Source organism: Musca autumnalis, unplaced genomic scaffold (genome assembly GCF_047663935.1).
Source record: "Musca autumnalis isolate F117 unplaced genomic scaffold, ASM4766393v1 scaffold_1, whole genome shotgun sequence".
NCBI lineage: Eukaryota > Metazoa > Arthropoda > Insecta > Diptera > Muscidae > Musca > Musca autumnalis.
Window position 1 is genome coordinate 11,458,631 of NW_027411644.1, and position 17,446 is coordinate 11,476,076.

General features: G+C 36.4%; 1 protein-coding gene across 40 annotated transcripts in view; it reads left to right on the forward strand.

Annotated features, from left to right (window-relative positions):
• The window catches only part of ctrip (E3 ubiquitin-protein ligase ctrip), an 82,630-nt gene that overhangs the window by 38,048 nt on the left and 27,136 nt on the right, over nucleotides 1-17,446 (forward strand). For 8 of the 40 annotated variants that reach the window (XM_073965869.1, XM_073965963.1, XM_073965876.1 and 5 more), the window contains exons 2-3: nucleotides 9,323-10,158; nucleotides 15,350-16,954. In XM_073965869.1, the coding sequence (XP_073821970.1) occupies nucleotides 9,591-10,158; nucleotides 15,350-16,954 (2,173 nt within the window). In that variant the 5' untranslated portion in view covers nucleotides 9,323-9,590. Of the gene's footprint in view, nucleotides 1-8,771; nucleotides 8,882-9,008; nucleotides 10,159-15,349; nucleotides 16,955-17,446 lie in introns of those variants that run through there. The other 32 variants (XM_073965801.1, XM_073965750.1, XM_073965893.1 and 29 more) reach the window with 11 other exon arrangements.

Genomic DNA, 17,446 nt, shown 5'->3' on the forward strand with positions numbered 1-17,446 from the left:
GGCCCTGATTATGGACCTAGATGACCTTTTTTATCGTTAATCGTTGTTAGTAATAAATAAATAAATTCAATATACAGTGCCTGGTATAATTATTTTGACATGTTTGAAATAATTGTGTGTTTTGTTTTTTTACCTTTGTATTTTTTATATTTTTGATTATTATTAGTTACGGTAAAAATAATATATTTCACACACTTCTGTACCATTATGGACCCATTTACGGATCGATATTTCAAGGATATAGGGACTAGCTACGATGTAATGAAGAACTTTCTAACAAAAAACGCAAGAGCAAACCGTAATCAAAGTAATTAGACTTCTAGTATTTAGATTTAGTATTTAGATTTCTAGCTTTAACAACTTTTTTCCCTGCGCCAAAATTGATTATCATTTATTGTATTATTAATTTGTATTCAATTTACAAGTTGCTTTAACATTGGAGTAGCTATGATGTAATGAAGAATTTCTTCTAGCTTTGACGAGTTCTTTATCTCTGCGCGAAAACTGATTATCATTTGCAACCCACATCATACATCTCTTAATGACCATTTTATAATTTAACTCATAACATATACGATATATTTATTATTAATCTGTTGCTTAAAATTGGAGTAGCTATGACGTAATGAAGAATTTTCTAAAAAAAAAATGAAAGAATATAATTGTAACTAAAATAATTAGATCTCCAATTTCTAGATTTAAGATGAATTATATATATGAAATTGTTTTTAGAGTAGCTATGATATTTAGGTGGATTCTTTGTAATTATATAAATTGGCCTCAAAATTGGCTTCAATTGCAAAGCAAATAAATAAATAAATATTCAAGAGATTTATCATTAAACAACATTTTCGATGATTTTCTCCCATTATGTCGGAATATTTTGCGCATTTCGAATTTTTATGAGAGTGAGAACATTTTTTTCTTAAAAATGTGATATTTGAAGGAAATATCTTTAAGTTTGTACCCGGAATACGCTTCAAACGTGCTCCACAAAATCCAGCCTTACCATAGCAGCAGTGTTCTGCAAATGAATACATAACACTTCGATCAGTTTACTGCCATTTTGTTATAAAAGATCGTTCAAAGTGCCAGAATATTCATTATAGTCGACAGCATTAACGATAAAAGTTAAATATCGCAGTACTTTAAACGGTGGATCAAACTGTTCTAATGCCTGGCAGCATTTGGGCATGGAAATACCACAAGGACATTTATTTCACAAGATACTCAACTTTTAGGTGGTTTTTTGACTCAAACTTAAAAAAAACTGTATTTTAAGATGAATTATGTTCAAATATATTTTTATCAGTCCACAATATGCTTCGCCACAATGATTGTGGGGGGTTAATGATTTTTATTGATAATCTAATTGACAATTTTTTGTAGATATGCCTTATAAACAGACTGGAATAGCAAAATATGACTTCAGATTAATTTTTTTCTAATGTCTAGGGGTTCTAGGCTTAATAGAGAACTTGTTTTGACATATAAATTGCTCAGAAGATGAGGATTTGTGTGCATAAATAAGATTAGATTTGTAATTCTGCTCTATTTATCGGAGAGCAACGTCTGTAATATCACACTTTCTGCCTAGATCGTGCATATTTACAGAGTTTCCAGTATTTTGATATTTATTCGTTACAAAATAAATAGATAACTGCAGCAATATCTAATCATTAGTTATTCTTATCACCGAAATTGTAATTTTAAATTTCGTAACAACTTTTGACAACTATATTCCCTATTTTAATATAAAATCTAGTACTGTCAAGTACATTTTTACTTAAAAGTTAATAATTTAGCTAAAGCAATTAATTTTGGTACCAAAAGGTACGATTAATTATCAAAAGTAACATATGTGTCAAAATACTTATGCCGTTTTGCTTTTGCCTCCCTATTTGAACATTCGCCTACCAAAGCTGAAATTAAGCTGGAATTTCTTAGATCCATCAATTTTTATTTAGTTGAGAGGTCAAAGAAAACCCCTAATAATTACATGCCTTTTAAGGCAAATGTAGATTTTGTCAAAATAATTATGCCGGGCGCTGTAAGTCCAAATTCACACGTATAAAATTTGCTGTGAAGTAAATTGAGTTTTTGGGAGAGAGCGGAGATAAAATAGCTCCTCTATAATCATTCCTACCTCCTATTTCCTGAAAATTCACTTTAAGGCAAAGTTTGTATGAGTGACGTTGGTCTAACTAATTTCGAAAATAATTGGGTGTAATTACGGATGTAATTTTTGCATCTCTCTGAATTTACTTGCGCCCGCGAATGCGGTTAACTAAGCTCATTAAAGATCAAGTGAATGTCCAAAGTGGATGGATGGACTAACTAATAAAGAAACACAACTTTGGTAATTGCAAAGATAGATTTGCTTTTTTGCAAAATATGTATTTGTCATCTCAGAGTAGTAGATTATTCTTAGTTTTGACTGTTATAATAAATCGTAAATAAACTTTGAATATTCTGACGGAATATTGTTTAGAGGGCCAATAGCAAAAGATTTTCACAAAAAACCGTATAGGTAGTTTTTACATAAATTGATTTTTTTAAAATTTTTGTAATTATTTATCTAATTGTATGTTTGGCACTATTCTGGTTTATAGTGCGTTTACATAGCACCGAATTAAGATAATTAAAAAGATAATTTTAATTGTCAATTCGATTGATTGGTTAATGCTGCAAAAAAGCTCTTGTGACTCGAAAACGGATGATCCGATCTTCATATGTTTTTGGGGAATTAGTATACACATAAAAAACCTTTTATTAAGCAAGAGATTTCAAAAAAATTGACGGGCTTATGGCAAAAAAACTGTAAATTCTGACTTTGACAGTTCACCATTTTTTAAAAATTGAAATTTTTAATTCCGCTTCGCTTAAGACAAGATTATTAGGTTCTTAATGGTCCCACAAAAACATGTGCAGATCGGTTTATTCGATTTCGAGCTACAGAGGGCATCGTAAACGGATTCACTAAAAACAATTGGCTTGTTCCCGTACTTTATAAAGTGGTAAAAGTTGTAAAAGTCGTAAACGATTTTCATATACATTTGTGTACAGGAACGCAAAATGTGTAAAAGTGGTAAAAATTGTAAAAACTTTTTAGTTCTGGAACAGGGCTAATGTTTGGTAGGCGGGCCATTTGTCTGAAAACTGTGCACTATTTTTCAACGAAAAAAATCTGAAAGTAGCTAAAGTTTGACCTTTCAGATGAAAACAAAATCTTCTAAAAAAGTTTGGTACATTTCTTGTAGCGAAATTTACTTTTTTTCGTGCTCAATAATTGGTCATAACCCCTTAAACAGTGGTTTTTGTACGTCAATAATCACCACAACTAGCGGGAAAACCACCAACTTGACACCCTGTTTCATCGTATATTCTTTCATTATGCTGAATAAAATATTGCCCATCCATCCCTGACTCAAACTGAGTCGGTTTTGAGTATTATTCTATGCTCATCTTTTCTCTTTCTCTCTCTCTTCAAGCCATCTTTTGAGTGGTTCTGTATTGAGTTATTTTGTCATTTCTATTTTTTCCTATTTTGCTTCATCATTTACATTTCAAGTGTTATAGAGACAACTTCAAATTTCCCTTTATCCTTTGAAATTATTTAAACTTTCAATTGTGTTTAAATTAAAATAAATAAGTGTATTTATAATTCTTCATAAAACGCCTGGTGATATAACAGTGGGTTAGTCCATGTACTATTTATTACGTTTAAAAAAATACTATTTCTTTGCAGTATATTACTCATCAAATTGATTTTTTCTTTCAAAATGTTGGAAAATTTTTCTGACTAGTTTTCGTTAGTGGTGAACGTCATGTAACCAAACAAATCAGCTGTTTCAGTAAACAATAAAAACAAAAGAGAGAGAGAGTGAGCGATAAGAGTGAACACAAAGGGTTATTGGCAAATGTGTAGAGAAAAAATCATTGTTTATAAGAACATTGGTTAACTTAAATCTATTATTATTAATTTATAAATTGAATATACAAAAAACTTAAATTATTTATTAAATTAAATACGGAAAATTAGTGGTGATGGCTACTTGTTATTAAATAATAACGACACGAATCAAAGTAATTTGCTGTCATACCTACATAACCTCAATTCAACACACAACTCCTTTGCTTGGTGGTGGTGGTATGGTACCCTCTTCAATTGATTCTACTTGTGTGAATAAAGTTATAAATTGATTTATCTTTTTCCATTGTTGCCTTAGTGGGGGCAATTTTTGATATCACTCTGCTGGAGTTGTCTTTAGAGTTCGGCTACAAAAAGTTTAAAAACGAGTTCAACAACATACGATGACTGCGATCTAGATTCCCCCTTGTCTTCCATTTACCACACAAATTGTTTCCAATCTATGGTGGTGGAGTAGAGGTACATATCGTCAATGTAAATAGTACATGAAGAAAACAACCACACCAACGGATATTTTTCCTACATACAAATGTTGTTCCTACATACATAAATAATCGAGTGCATGTGCCACATAACCAGGCAGCAGTAAATGTATAAATGGCATAAAGTACATAAGCTCCATTATGTACAGATATATAGAGTGACTTTTTCATGGAAGTCGATATATCCCTGTTTTCCATATCATGGTCTTTGGCCATAGCCAGCCTACATTGCTTAAAGTGAAAATGCAAATGTTAGACGGAATCGTCAAAGCGGAAGTGCGTATTTTGTGCATTAACTTTAGTGATGAAGAAGGATGCAGATTATAGATACAAAGCAAATAGACGTGTAAAGAAAATAGATATCACACAAAAAAGCTGCAATTTTAAACATTCTTAATGGAGAACAGCTCAATGTTTTAAAAGTGTAAGTTCACCGTGATAACAAGCAAAAACGATGAAAACCAAAGGTTCTTGTTATAATATTTTCCTTTTTTTTCCTATAGTTTCTTTCATCTTGAATACATACCCAAAGTAATCTACTTAAAACAAAGAACATCAGGTACTTTCTCGTTTTGCTTGCTGCCCTTAGCCCAGAAGGAATAGAACAACGAAGCAGAAGACAAGTACTATCATCATTTGCTATTGTTGATTTCTTGCCATTCATCGTTCGTTCTTTACGTGCTATTTAACTATTCATCTGTTTCCTTTTTTCCAATTTGCACGAAACAAAGGAATTTAAGTCATCAGGGATGAATGAACAATGGCCGACCGACCGGCAGACGAGGACATAATAGTAGAGACAAACACAAGTGAGAGGAAGGGCGGGTACTCTGCACAAAGTGTCTCCAGTACTTTAAACGTGCCAGTTTGCCCTTTCATAAAGAGAACCCGCACCCTGATTATTTATACACTCACATACACACATATGCTACAATAGCAACTATAATTACCATACGTCGTTTAATGCATTTCTGAAGTACTTTTTTGGAAAATTCTTTAGCTGTAATAATCTAAAACATTTGACTGGATGTAACACCATGTACATGTGATACGTAAATATCGTATGTCAAATCCCTACAACAATTAGTGTTGATAGACAAATCCATTTTAAATTTATTTTGAATAGGTATTTTTGATATTCTTAACGTGGATAGATGTCATGTTTAGCCATGTTCTGTAAAAAACCGATACGACCAAAAATGTGTTTCATCGAATAATGGTGTTAGACCCCAAGTATGTTTAGACGAAATTCGTTTCAGACCATTTGTCGATTTAGCCATGTCCGTCTGGTGGCTGGTGCGCACAATAAGGCTGACTTCCGTATTGTCAGTTGCTTTGTATTCGTGCATGAAGCTAAGGGGTTCTTAAATCGAGTTCCATACTAGAGTAATTTTATGAAATTGCAGTAGCGGGGAAATCGGTTTAAGAACCCCTAGTTTCATGCACGAATACAAAGCAACTGACAATACGGAAGTCGGCCTAACTCACGAACGGAAAAACATATTCGAACCAAATTTTGCACTTCGTAATATTTTGCCCAAACTTAGTTTAAGTTTAATGATGAATCATATCGGTCCACTCCATTGGGTACCTCCCCCATAAAAGTTCAAAATTTTTTTGTAAAATGTTGTGAACGATAACTTTCGAAGGTAGCAATTGATTTGGTCCAAACCTTCCAGATATAGATAAGGTTAAAATATGGACTATGTATGTATGTCCACTCCTTTAGGTACCACCCCCAAAAAATTCGAAAAAAGAGAAGTTTAAGAGCTTCTCTCGGATGTTTTGATTTTTTAAAAGTTTGTCATTGCCACTCCCTTTGCAACAGAACAATTTTTTTTCGGGAGCAAGTCCATGCTTATTGAGATAATGGCTTAAAAGCTTCAGGAAACCCTGACAGCATCAATTAAAATGGCAAATCGGGAAGATAACTCTTGCAGGTAGTTTCTGATTGGTCGAATCGTTTCATATTGTATTATTTCATCCACTAATGTATCATGTTGGAATATGGACTATATCGGTCGACTCTTTCGGGTACCTTCTACATAAAATTCGGAAAAAGTGCAGTGCAAAATTTATGCATATGCAAAATTTATCCATTTTACATATTTTCTTATGCAACAACTATTTCAATAATAATCTTGTGCCAGACTATGAACATTTTCATGAAAATGTTTTGAGCTTATGGGTAAGAAGGGAGAAAGGGAGCTCCTTCACCTCCGCTCCCTCCTAAAAGCTAAAATATTTTCATGTGTTACTTTTCAGTGTCTGACACAAGAGATAGGTACAAAAATGATGTTTGTGTACAATTTTTCTGTTTAAAATTCACTTCAGACAAGTCAATAATACCGAAAATCGGGAGGTATCGTTCTATGGGGTCTATATGAAGGCCTGAACCTAAACCGACAAATTTTAGGTGGAAAGTTTTTTTACCCCCTAGGAAGACCTAATACCAAATTTCAGCCATTTCGGAGGGATATTGAGGGCACTACATTCAAAATACCACAAATCCGAGGGTACCGTTCTATGGGGGCTATATGAAGACGTGGACCTATACCGACAAATCTCTGGTGGAAAGTTTTATACCCACAAGGAAGAAATAATGCCCAACTTCAGTCATTTCGGTGGGATATTGAGGCTACAACTTTCAAAATATCGAATATCGGTAGGTACCGTTCTATGGGGGATATATGAAGACGTGGACCTATGCGGACAGATTTCAGTTGTAAAGTTGCGTACCCCTAACGAAGACTTAGTACCAAATTTCAGCCATTTCGGTGGTATTTTTAGACCACAAATCCTTGAATATATTTTTGCATATGGTTTTGCATATGCTCACTTTATGCAGATATTTTGCCATTGTGCCGATATCTTATCGGGACAAGGAGTGCTTTCATTAAGCAATTGGGGGGCTAGTTGAGTGGAATATGCTGTGGCTATCTGTTTTGTTTGAAGCTTACCGATGTCCAACTTCCGCGTTGTATCTGTTCGTGCTTTATTTGCAACGTTTAGACGGGTACGTACCTTTGCTGCAACAAAGAAGTGGTCCGACTCTATGTTTGCTCCTCGGAACGATCGTACATCCAACAACACGCTCGATGAATGTCTTCCATCTATCACAACATGATCAATTTGATTACTTGTTCTTTGATCTGGAGACAGCCAGGTGCCCTTATGAATATCGAGATGCTTAAATCTGGTACCGCTAACTACCATGTTTTTGCAGCTGCAAAGTCTATCAGCCTCATACCATTGTCAGATGTTTCACTGTGGAGACTGAATTTCCCGACTGTTGGGCCAATGATATTCTCCTTTCCAATTTTGGCATTAAAATCGCCTAGAATAATTTTAATGTCATTGGCAGGGCAACGGTCATATTTTTCTTCTAAGCGCTCGTAAAATATAGCTTTGTTCTGTTCGTCCTTGCCTTAGATGGGAGCATGAGCGCAAATAAAGCTGGTGTTGAAGAATTTTGCTTTTAATCGAATTGCAGCGAGTCTTTCGTTCACTGGGGTGAAGCTGGAGACCAGATGTTTTAACCTCCGACCAACTACAAATTCGCAACCAAACTCATGCTTTGTGTTATGGCAGCTATAATTCAGTGCGTCACCTTTAGGTTGTTGTTGTGTTGTGACGCCTTTCCCATTCCATCGTATTTCCTGTATGGCAGTAATGTCGGCCTTGTAATTTCCAAGTACATTCCAGTTGCAGATTCGCAGATCATGGTCCTTAAAACGTTTGCGATGTTCGTCAACTTTAGAGGGGTTTGTTTTTCTTTTCGTTTTTTCATAGTAGGCAGCTTTTTCTAGGAGAGTGTTATTAACCCGACGCCCAAACCCAAGTTTTTAACGTTCTTATGGGTGAACCCGCGGCACATGTTAGCTCACTGCCTATAACGGGTGTTGAAAGCAGCTACACAGGTGACGCCACTGGGAGGTCAGTGTCCACTTGAGATGAAAGAGGGATCAAGATAAATCCTGGGCTTTGCCATGTTAAAGTCGGTCAGGACCGTTCCTTGGTATCTTCCATCCCCTACGTCATCCCAGTTTTCATGTTAGTCGATGCAAAATAGTTTCTGTTCTTGGATAATGAAGGATTTAACTTAATCGATTCCCGGATAACCGAGGTTCGACTGTTTTGAATTTCTTGTGTCAACTTTCCGCAGTTCTTTCTGTTTTTTAGGTGTTTCCTTTCTTTAATGTATACATATATCAAGGCGAATTTACACCATGGTATATATCATTAAAGGGTACATTGCTGTATACGTCAATTTTTTTTTTGTTTATGTTTTTAAAATCAGAAAATTTTCAATTTATTTTCATATTTCATTATCAATATATTTTTTCTCTCTTTTGCAGGATTTCGTGTAATATAAACAATATTGGAATAACCAACTCCCCTACCACCAAATCCTTAAACGATTGTGTAGTGAATAAAGGACTTTTAAAGAGAAGACAAACGTTGAAAAGTTTATCGTCACCATAAATGCCGGAAGACGTAACCGACATGAAAATCGAAATTCGTTTTTTGGTGGAATCTGATACATAAAGCTAAAATACATGCTCTTGCAAAATTTCAAGCTTCTACTTTCAAAAACAACGATGCTATTCAAGAAATGGCATTTCGGAAAATGGGATAATATTGCCGATTTTGTTGTAATGGAGGATCTCAAAACTTAGCACTTCAGCGGTTTTGGTTTCACTACTAATTCCCCTTCGTATATGATCGATAATATCCCATATACTCGCCTTCATAAGATTAATATTCCATAAAACAGTTTTTAATTTTATAACGTTTTTTGTTTCTCCTGTAAAGTTTTATTTTTGTGGGTTACGTCTTCCGGCATTTATGGTGACGTTATATAAACTAAAGAAAGTTGAACAAATCGCTAACCACACGTATTTCTTAGTAGATAATCGTAGCAAAATAAACAACTTTCAAGCAATCTCAAAAGTCAAAGTGAAACTTAATAAATTTCGCGTAAAAAGTCGATCACAGTGAAAAAAAATTATAACAAGTCGAAAGATAAAACATTCTCAACCACCTCAGAAAGAAAAGTGAATTTAATTTTAATTTAGATAAAACAATTTGCGTAACTTTGTATTTGACCAACAACTTACAAAAAACTGGGACGAGGGCATGTTTAGTGGGATTGAATGTTCGTGTAAGTGTCGTCTATGGCCGAGTCCGTTAGTACTCAATCGCTCTCTGCAGTGACGGAGGGGCACGACGACAGCATAACACATGCATCATCAACTAGAAAAACAACAGCAACAACACTAACACCAACGACTACTCCAATCAATAAGGTCAAATCCAAACGTGGTAGTCGTCAACAAGAAAAGAATTCACACAAACAAGAATCCTTAGGTGCAACAGCAGCAGCCTCCTCATCTCCCTCTGGTTCCTCCAACAAAAATAATAACAATTTAGCTGTCGATAAACGTTCTCGCAGCAAATCACGCAGCAAGTCACGCTCCTCGGCAACACGTCAAGACTCACACAACAATAGTAGCAGCAGTAGTAGTACTACCACCACCAGTAGAGGCCATATCAAGCCACAGGAAGAACAATCACCATTGTTGAAAACAAAGAATAACAATAGCAACAAACGTGCCTCATCACGTAACTCCACATTAAACGCTTCAACATCGTCAGCAGTGTACTCGCCAACTTCACCCATAACACCGCCACCCACAAATCGTGCAGAACGTAAACGCCACCACGTTGAAAAGGCCACAACATGTAAGTACATAAGTTCGTTGTATATCTACCTACTACCTACGTACATTTGTAGTTTTGTTGTTACATACGTATTTATTTTCTTTGTTGTTGCAATTATAAACATTCATATTTTTTCACCAAAGTATGTTTGCTGGAATTCATTTGAATTTTTAATTTTGTTTCATGTTTAAGAGTTCCTATGTATTTAAAACCAGTAGAGACGACACGGAAAGGATACGAGGATACAATATGCGTTAGGGGATACATGTTGGAATATGGAATAGACCAAGAAATTAGAAATTGATGAGATCATTGTATATTTTTTATAGCTTAACTTAGAATATTGGGGTGGATTTGTAATACAAATAAATATGTAATGTAAACAATTGCAAGATCGAAAGGAATGACGAAATATTTATATCGATACTGTCAATGTTAACGGTTAAATCACTTTCAAATCCGGGAAATATGGGAACGATTGCAAGATCGAGAGGAATATTGAAATATTTATACCGATACTGTCAATGTTAACGGTTAAATCACTTTCAAATCCGGAAAATATGGGGGGAAATATTAAATATTAAAAGAGATGCTCGATGTATGAACACCGGAGTTAAGTATCTAACAAGTGTCTTCAATCGAGAAAATTGATAGGGTGGCCTTTGAAGACAGACAAAAAAAGATTGGCACAATTCTCCACCGTGTGCCACCAGTCGCGATGAATCTGTTAAACTTTTACTTAGGTGGCCCGCAAATATTCTGTACATTTTTCCTATAAGCCGAACTAAAATAGATTTCCATTTCTCGCTTATTGTTGCATTACCTACTCCATTGGATCGTTGTTCTTCCCGTTCTGCGTGTATCTCCCTGCGGCACGGATTTCTACGCCTTTTTATACCCTCCACCATAGGATGGGGGTATATTAAGTTTGTCACTACGTTTGTAACTACTCGAAATAATCATTGTAGACCACAGAAACTATATATATTCTTGATCACCGTGCAATTCTACATCGATATAGCCATGTCCGTCCGTCTGTCCGTCTGTGGAAATCACTAGCGTCCGAACGGATTGACGTAGGTGGATGAAATTTTGGGAAAATCTATTATATGTACGTAGGACTTTTGGTATTGAAAGCGGGCTATGTAGGTCCACGCTTTCGTATAGCCTCCATACAAAATGACACGTGACGCGTCGTCTTTTTAAGGAATTTTTAAGATATTTGTCCCATTTTCCACCGAATTGGTTGTAATTTGGTATTTTGTGTCTCCAGAGGCCAAAAAACCTTACTACCAAAGTTGGTTTATATAGGTCCACGTTTTGGCATAGCCCGCATATAAGGCCCCATATATAGTACGCGTCATTTTAAGATATTTTGAATGTATTAGTCCCATTTGACAACAGAATCGGTTGTAACTTTGTATTTTGCATTTCCAGAGGCTAAGAAACATTTCTACCATAAAATGTTTATATAGGTCCACGTTTTGATATAGCCCCCATAGGGGCGATATCTCCCGATTTTCGGTATTTTTAAAGGTTTTGGCCTCATTATCACACCGAGATGGCTGAAATTTGGTATTTAGTCTTCGTTTGGCGTATAAAACTTTCCCCCAGAAATTCGTAGGTATAGGTCCATGCCATCATATAGCCCCCATATAACAGTACCTTCCGATTTTAGGTATTTTGAAGGTTGTGGCCACATTAATCCACAGAAATGGCTGAAATTTGTGGTGGAGGGTATAAAAAGTTGGGCCCGACTGAACTTAACGCTTTTCCTACTTGTGAGCGTACAATTTTAGGGCGAACAACATCAAATTTCCAACCGTGGAAAAAGTACCCCTCATCGTAATATTGGCGACATTTACTGAGTATTTCAGTGATGGAGGTTTAGGTTTAAGGACTCGCGACTGTAATAAATACATCGCTCCACACGGAGACCAAGGCTCCATTGTGTTCATCCTCTAAGCCGAATAGAAAGTATAGAAAGGTTGTTGAGTAGTTAGAAAGGATAGGACTTCAACGAAAAAATAGTCAGTTGATTATTTTTTAGTCTTAAGCTTGAAAACGTCCAGAGACAGACAGATCTAGTGTTGTTTAACATTGGACACCGGCATATAGTAGATGGTCTCTATCTCCTCGTGCTCCTTTAATCTGCAGTAATCAGCAGAACTTTCATCCCACCAGTGGCAGTATCTAGTGATGACTTCTCAGCAATTCTCAGGCTTGTTGAGTAGAAGTAAGGAAGAAGATCTGCGATTCAATATAACTGGTCAGATAAGTCTCGGGCCGGGTTCACTCTGCCATTCACAAACAGTTAAATATTTATAGAAGTTGTCGAGTTTGTTAATGAAATGACGTACATAATGCTTGGTGTACAGATTCTTTAATTGTAATATTCGGAGACTATATCATTCTTCGGTACCCAACAGAAAATGACTAAATGTTTTAGCCTTCCTGGCAGATCCCTACACATGTTTACAACCTTGAATTTGATAAAGCAGAATTTGAGTTCCAAGAGTGCCGCCTGGCGGCTGTCGACAAACGCCACTACCGACCTCTCAAAACCACTTAAGTTTACTTGTATCAGCTACAGGGCCTTTAAAATGGCTAGCATTTCCGCTTGGAAGACGGCACAGAACTGATTCAACTTATAAGATCGTCTGACATCGAGCTCCTTGCAAACTTAGTACAGAGTGCATGACACCATAAATGTCAAGACCGAACAAACCACAATCGTATAAATCCAATATATCACCTGAGGGCGAAGCACCTCAGTTTGAACCGACAAAAATGTTGATTAGGATTAAAGATCAAAAGTTTTGCGGAGGAGATACTAAAAGGAATGGATCGACATTGACCGTTATGGAAGTGGATCTCCAGCCACAACATATGGTGCAATAGGGGTTTTTGCAACTTCCAGGCTATTTTGCCCCTGATGAAACTTGTACCGTCGTATGGAGGGCAGTGAATACAAGTTGCTAAATCAAAAATCAAAGCGATTCGAGAGATGGCCCTAAACTGAACTTTTCTGAAATTTTGTGTGGGAGGTACCCGAAGCAGTGGACCGATTGAGTCCATATTGAAACCTTATTTAAGTCTGGTACACATTTCACGATGGGAAAAGTATGGACCAAATCGGTTACTTCCTTCAAGAGTTATCGTGCGCACAAATTTTCCGAACATTTTCGAATTTTTGTGGGGGAGGTACCGGAAGGAGTGGACCGATATAGCCCATCTTCGAACTTAAACTAAGTTTGTGTAAAATATTACGAAAACCAAAATTTGAACCGAATCGGTTTATCCGTTCGAGAGTTATCGTGCGCTCCAGCCAGACAGACGGACGGACATTGCTCAATCGACTCCAAATTGAAACACATTTCGTCCAAACATACTTGGGTTCTAAAACTATTATTTCGATGAGGCACATTTTGCCCGTATGTATAAATGCTGAGGGTATACAAATTGTATATACAAACATTTTTGTAGCTATTATTGAAATATTTGTTGCATAAGAAAATATGTAAAATGCATAAATTTTGCATATGCAAAAATATATACATTTTGCATATGTCATATGTTTCGATTGCAATTTAATCAGAAGCCAAAAATATGCGCAGTCCCAATATTTGACATGAATCGGATCAAAAATAGTGGTTGCATAAGATTCCGCTGTCTATTTTAGTACTCCCCCTGAGGTGTGTCTCTAGTAGCAGATATCCACCCTGTCAAGATAGAGGAGACACCTATGCCTTCAAAAGCGCTGCGAATTGTCTTGAGCTTCGCGTTGTTAGTTCGGTCCCTCCAGGTTCTTTTCGATGCACCCTACTACAACTTGTAAAGCGGTTTAAAAAGACTTCCCTTTGGTATAAGCATGCTGTGCTTTGCTAATCTAAATTGGGCATAAGCCAATCCTAATTTCAAGGACCAATATCCTTTCGAAAGACTTTAGTAGAAAGGAGGAAAGGGTAAATAGTCTTAAGGTGGACAGTGACTTGGTTTACTCGCCTTGGGAATAAAAGTACGAAACGCCTTAAAAATGTCCTTTAAGAAGGGTATCACCTTCGGCGAGTTTTGCAACAACGCCGGTATACACCGTCTGGTCCTGGAGATTTGTAAAGTACTGATTGCCCATGAAATACTGGCATTATTTATTACCCTATTCATAACATAGGGTTACGCGTCCCGTCCTGCAATGGTGTGTTTGTACCGACATCCTTCCAGAGTTTTCAAACCGGTGTTGGTCCACGCTCCATCGGATAGTGTCTTAAAACTCGCAATTCGGACTCGGCTATAAAAAGTAGATACCATATGATTGAGGTAATTTCAATGATATGAGCGAAGTCCCCCTGCTTCGCTCATATCATTGAGTGCAACCCGATTTGGGGATATTTGTGGAAACATATGTATGTAGTCTTCCAAACATATACATATTTTCCTATTTATCTTATCTGCTAAAAGTATCCACGAATATAGAGTCGACTGAGAAACGCAAACACCAAATCCGGGCCAAACATAACAAAGGGGGATAACAACAAATATTTTAGTATTTAAAGCATATTTGTTTTATTTAAAGCTAACCCCCCAGTCAGTCTATAAAAATATCCCACAGATTTATTAACAACATGAAATATTTTATTTTAAAACGTAATACAAATATCGTATCACGACGCATTACTTTGTTTCATAATGTTAATTGATTGTTGCTGTTTGCCTGGTTTCTTAATCGAAATCACACATTCGTATCATATACATCACCTCCTTTATCATTTCTACAGCTCGTGGGTAATTATATTCTGATAGCTGTGGTGTCACTTTGGCCTTATCACTATCTTTTAAAACTTTCCAAGTTATCACACAAGTTTGAAGTTTTTATTATTTAATAGACACGGACGCAAAGGGTGATCACAAGCTGCATATAGACTGACCTTGAAATTGTTTAAAGTGATTATTACAACAAGCATTATCTTCCGAACAAATTAAACAATACAAAATGGGGCGTGTTTTTAAACTTTTAAGAAGTAATTTATAAATCATATGGAACTTTTTTACCACATTTACATTCTTTGCAATCATTTACGAATTGGCCACGGAATTATAATTTGAATGCAACTGCAAAACAAAGCAAATAAATAAAACTAAAATACATATTTAAAAAGCAATCTCATTCGTTGGTTTGTTGCAATATTAAAAACTTTGTTTTTATCTTTTACAGCTTCAACTGGCAGCAGCGAACAACATCCCACAGATTTATCGTCGCCTTTAAAGAAACGTCGCTACAATAATCACAACAGTAGCAGTTCACAGGACATTGAATCGACGCCACTCTCCACAACAAGTGGAAACAGCAGTGCCGCCAGTGCCAGTAAATTTTCTACACCAACAAAGAAGGAACAACAACAACAGCGCGGTGGTGATTGTGTAGCACAAAGAACTCGTTCGAAAACCGTCTCACCCGAAGAGCCATCGACCAGCAGTGGTGGTGGTGGGATTAGTATTAACCACAGCAATAGCGGCAACACTCACCGTCGCTATACAAAGGCGATAGCGTCGTGTGTAGATACCTCGGCAGTAACACAGCGAAGTACAACAAAGGCAAAATCAAATAGCAGCCGCAGCAGCAGCACCAGCAAGAGCAATTTATTGAATTATTATCGTAAAACTCGCAAAGTCAGTCATAGTCGTTCGACAACCACAACAAAGAAGAGAAGCAATAGCGCACAGCGGCAAAGTTCAGCCGGTGCGGGAGCAAATTCTGCAACTACCAGTAGTCATTTAAATAATAGTAGTGCATTTTTCGAAGAGGACAACGACAGCGACGACGACGACGACGTCGAACACGAGGAAGAAGAGAGCACCGATAATAGTGACAGTGGTGAACCAGAGCCACAACGCCAACGTGAAGTAAGCAAACAAACAAAAACAAAAGTCGCAGAAAAATACAAATTCAAGTCATCCCTTGGATCGTCAAGACACAAGCAGCGGAATTATCGAAATCAAAATAAAGGTTCCACAAGCAGCAGTACTACATCAACGTCGTTGTCCAATCGCAATAATAAGAAACAACATTTAACCGAAAGTGGAGGCAGTGTTGTTGGCGGCGATAAGAAACAACAGCAAAACAAAAACTTCTTATCAGTTGTGGGAAACAAAGCTAAACTAAATACAAAATCATCATCTACGTCGTCTAGTACAACAGCAGGAGGTTCAATACCACCATCTACGTCGTCATCAACAGTTGCCACAACTTCTGCAAGTAACAGATCGGCAACAACCTCAACATCTTTGCCAATCTCCAAATATCGTTTAGATTTAAGGAAATATGAAACTTTTTTAAATAATTTAAGCAACAAATTGAACGATTCTCAAGAAGATTTAACTGAATCGGTGGCAGCAGATAACGCCTCCGCCTCAAATACAGCTGAACGTTCGAACAATTCCAACTCGGTATTTTTCGATAAAGAATTATTGGCCGTTTTAGCAGCTGATATTGATTCCATTGAGGACAACGATATTGAAGGAGTTATTGAAGAAGAAGAGGACGACGACGACGAGGAGGAGGAGGAAGAAGTAGAAGAGGAGACAGACAACAATATTGTTGGCGTCGAACAAGACAACAACGAAGACGACGACGTTGTTGAAGAGGGAGAAGAAGAAGAGGACATCGACGACGAGGAAATTGAACTTTTCGGCGACGAAGAGGAGGACGACGAAGATATTGAAGACGAGGAAGATATTGACGACGACGACGACGAAGAAATCGAAGAAGAGGAAGAAGATATTGCGGACGAAATAGAAGATTCTGTTGCTGCCTTTGGAGGTAAGTCAACAAATTCTTCATCTAGACAAATACTACGTATGTTTTTAGCATTTTCTAAGAAGATGCTGAGCTTATATTATTTTAATAAAAAAGTGTGCCTGTGACCAACAACAAGAATTCTTTAGTTTTCATCTTCGACGACACATTTCTTTGTTCTCTGTGTTTTGTCTGTCTGTCTGTCAGTCGGTCAAATGATCGGCGTGTTTAGTTTTTAAGATATTTAGTTGTTGTATCTCTCTCCTTCTCTTTATTTCTCTCTATTTTTGTTGTTTATTTAATTATTTATCAAATACCTGTTTATTGCTATAAAATTAATATGCATTTTCAGTATTGAATACTGTTTTTTTTTCGTTTTTTTTTTTCAATTCACTTAAACGACTGACAAGAGAACAAAGTATCCGTGTATCTGCTCCAACTGTGATGTGAATTATGCCTTTTTTTCTGTTTAAATATTGTTTACATTATTTATTTATTTTGTTGTTGTTTTTGTTC